This window comes from Piliocolobus tephrosceles, unplaced genomic scaffold (assembly GCF_002776525.5).
Source record: "Piliocolobus tephrosceles isolate RC106 unplaced genomic scaffold, ASM277652v3 unscaffolded_31861, whole genome shotgun sequence".
Lineage (NCBI taxonomy): Eukaryota > Metazoa > Chordata > Mammalia > Primates > Cercopithecidae > Piliocolobus > Piliocolobus tephrosceles.
This window is the reverse complement of record NW_022315267.1, coordinates 1-3672: the sequence shown is the minus strand read 5'-3', so window position 1 is coordinate 3672 and position 3672 is coordinate 1. Positions and strand designations below refer to the sequence as shown.

General features: G+C 20.0%; 1 protein-coding gene across 2 annotated transcripts; it reads left to right on the top strand.

The window, feature by feature from the left end:
* Positions 1-688: 688 nt before the first annotated feature.
* LOC111530065 lies at positions 689-3599 on the top strand. 2 transcript variants are annotated; one of them, XM_026452206.2, is made up of 10 exons: positions 689-953; positions 1341-1435; positions 1611-1647; positions 1743-1780; positions 2020-2201; positions 2389-2486; positions 2721-2788; positions 3069-3140; positions 3348-3407; positions 3513-3599. In XM_026452206.2, exons 1-10 carry the CDS (start codon positions 848-850, stop codon positions 3573-3575), a joined length of 819 nt encoding a protein of 272 aa, XP_026307991.1. In that variant the 5' UTR covers positions 689-847; the 3' UTR covers positions 3576-3599. The 2 variants fall into 2 exon arrangements, with proteins under 2 accessions (XP_026307991.1, XP_026307990.1); XM_026452205.2 differs by having other exon boundaries at positions 1338-1435.
* Positions 3600-3672: the final 73 nt, after the last annotated feature.

The following is a 3672-nucleotide window of genomic DNA, read 5'->3' as shown; positions in this document are numbered from 1 at the left end:
TTTTTATTTCTTAAAAAAACACGTGTATACTTTTTTTTTTCGCATAAAAATACTACAGCCATTTCCCTTATAAAAAAATAAGTTGCATTTTCAGAACAAAAAATTTATCTATATTAATATCAAAGTTTTTTCTTGCGTAATAAAAACTATGCATTCAATAGATTTTTGTTAAAATTTTTAATAATAAAACTAAAAAAAAAAAAAAAAACAACAATATAACTTGTTTTCTTAATGTAGTTTCTTTTAAACAAAAAAATTTTTAATTTAAAATTTTAAAAATAATATTAATTATTACCATTAAATACAAAAACATATGCACAAAATTGTCTATATATTTTGAGTACATTCACCCTTTCAATAAGTTTTACACACAAGAAAAATATATATATATATATATATATATATATATATTTTGTTTTTGTAAGAAACAAATATAACGCAATAAACCTTTTGATTATCCCACAGCTCTTTTAAAATGTGCTGTATGTTTTAATGTAAGTACGCAACGATTTAAAAAAAAAAAAAAAAAAAAAAAAAACACCACGTAATAAAATATACCTTATATATATATATTTACGTATACATGTTTATTTTTACATGTAAATATCGTATTAATTAAACTTCACTATACAAAAATATATGTCTTTCCCTAAATGAGAAAGTTTAATTTTGTAAATATTTGCTCTTTTTATTTTTAAGTAAGAACTTATACATATTTTAATAAAAATAGCTACTTACTGTGTTTTTATCCGTTTATTTATTTATCTCTCTATCTATTTAACCATTTTATAATCCCTCTTATTTTAATAAACTCTTTTAACCTTTATAATAAAGCTATTATTCAACAATGAGGGAAATAATTTTTGTATTACCTGTCGTGTTATTTTTTTTTACAAGTTCTTTAACCCAAGTTATTAATCAGGAGAACAATAAAATTCCTGCGTATAGCACTAGTTAACAAAATTTAAAAAACAAACTATTTTATTTTTTTAAAATTACATTTATAAACATTATAAATATTTTTTTGTAATATTCTAATTTTTATTTTAGTAGGTATATTATAATAATAATATATGTATATAAATATATACATATGAAATATATACATATGTATAGCTAAAACCGTGCAAAATACAACAACCACCATCATGATAAAAAAAGAAAAAAACAAAAGATATATCGTTTTTCATATAATGGAAATAACTCAAATTGTTATAAAATTTTTTTGAAAAGGCTAAAATAGGACATTTCTAATTTTTTTAATTATAATATTTACATATATATATATATATATATGCACATATTTATCATGTTTTATAAAAATGTGTGTTTTAACTTAGCTAATTCAGTGCAACCTCCTCAAATTGTTATTGATGTTAATAAACATAAAAATGTGTATGATTCAATTTTAAGAAAAAACAACATGGATATTCTGGTAAACTTAAAATATAATATGTAGTTGAATGTATATGTGTTTGTAATCAATTAATCCTACATACATTATATACGTGTCTATATATACAATTTCGCTCTTTGTACTAATAATTAAGATAAAAAAATAAAAAGTTACAACCATATTCTTCCTTCAACCAAATTGATCCTTACAACAGGAAAAGAATAATAAACTGGAAAATATTACTAGTAGTGGTAAAAAATTTTCTATACGCCTTATCATAAAAAAAAAAAATAAAAAAAAAAATAAAATGGCTAATTTTTTTATTTTTTTATAAACTAATTTATAGTGGAAGAATTATTACATCTTATTGAGGATAACAAAAATGTAAAAATAAATAATTTAACAACAAAAAAAAAAAAAAAAAAAAAAAAAAAAAGATGATGATGATGATGATAAAAAAATATATTAATTATATAATGTCTAATTGGGTATGATAAAAAGGTGGTGAATTTGTCGAAGATTTTGTGCTATTCGTTTTATATTGATGTAAAAAAAAAAAAAAAAAATGCAAAAGAACGGACGTGTATATATATATACATGTACATGCGTATAATTTTTTTCAGGAACTATTAAAAGATACTACTCCAGAAGATTATGGATTAAAAATAAAAACAGAAATTATGAATGCAACTGATGAACATGTTTTAAATTTATTATTAAATAATGAAGAAGATAAATTAAAAGAAACTAAGGCAGAACAAATTGGCCCAATCATAGTAGTTTTACCTCAACCCTTATCAGATCAGTAATTAAATACATATATACATATATATGTATATTGGAAAGAACTACATTTTCACGTGTTTAACAGTTCAATAAAATAAAAATACCTACAACTATTTCATATTTTAATACCTACGTACTAATATACCTACTTTTTCGCCTATATATATCATTTTATATATATATACCAATGTGTTTGTATTACTAAGGGAATCGCTTTATTACGACAAATACAAAGATCTAATAAAAGATGTTGAACCAACGAAGAGTTTATTATTGAGAGTTATCTATTTTGAAAAAATTGCAAGTAATTTTATTACATAAATTACAATAAACATACACGCATATAAAAATACATATGTATATTACGTTTTCGGTACATATATATATATATATAAATTTTTATTATTTTACTTATGCAAGGGATTGATATATTTTTCTCTTTTTTTTTTTTTTTTTTTTTTTTTGCAAATGTTTTATTATGTTACACATAACTCTGTAAAATCACTACACTAATATATATTTTTAAATTATAATATAGCAATTAAAAGTCAAAATAAAAAAGAAGCTACCGATGAATTGGAAAATACCAAGGATATAATAAAAAAGGTTTCTTAAATCATAAGTACATATATATATATATATATATATAAATTTTTAGTGTATGTATATATACCTTTGGTGTTCATATGTACATATACACTATTTATTTATTTATTTATTTACTTATTTTATTATGAATAAACTACTATGTTTTCGAGCAACTATAAGACGCTGGAAAAATAGCATGAATTACATTTGTTTATAAATATATGTATAATTCGTTTTTAAAACATTTTTTTTTTTGTTCTCCTTTTTGTCTCTTTATGTTATAATACAATTATTTTAGTGTGAATCAAGAATAAATGCTATTAAAGCAATATTAGATGAAATATCATACAACGCATATGGAAATGAAGATGTAGACAAAAAATAAATATATATATATATATATATATATATATATAAACTACCTTTTTAAATTATGATATATTTTTTTTAATTACAAATATAACCACAATAAATAACCAAAGTGGATAAATAAAAAAAAAAAAAAAAAAAAAAAAATTACATTCATTATATATATATATATATACATGATTGACAAACGTACCTTTTTTTTTTTTAGAAAACTACTAAAAGATTGAAGAGCGAAAAGGAATTTTTAAATCAGAAATTAAATGTTTTAGTATGTATTATAAAAGCGTAAAGTTTTCCGTAACTCCTATTTTTATTTATATGGTTATCTATATATATAAATATATTTACATTTTTTTTTATTTATCGTGTGCAGAATCGTAAAATTAGAAAATTAGAACGGAATTATTTCAAAAATATTCCTCTTTTCAAATCTTAAATGATGAAAAGAAGAGAGAAAAAACACAAAAAACGTAAAAAACGTAAAAAACGTAAAAAATGTAAAAAACGTAAAAAACGTAAAAAATGTAAAAAAC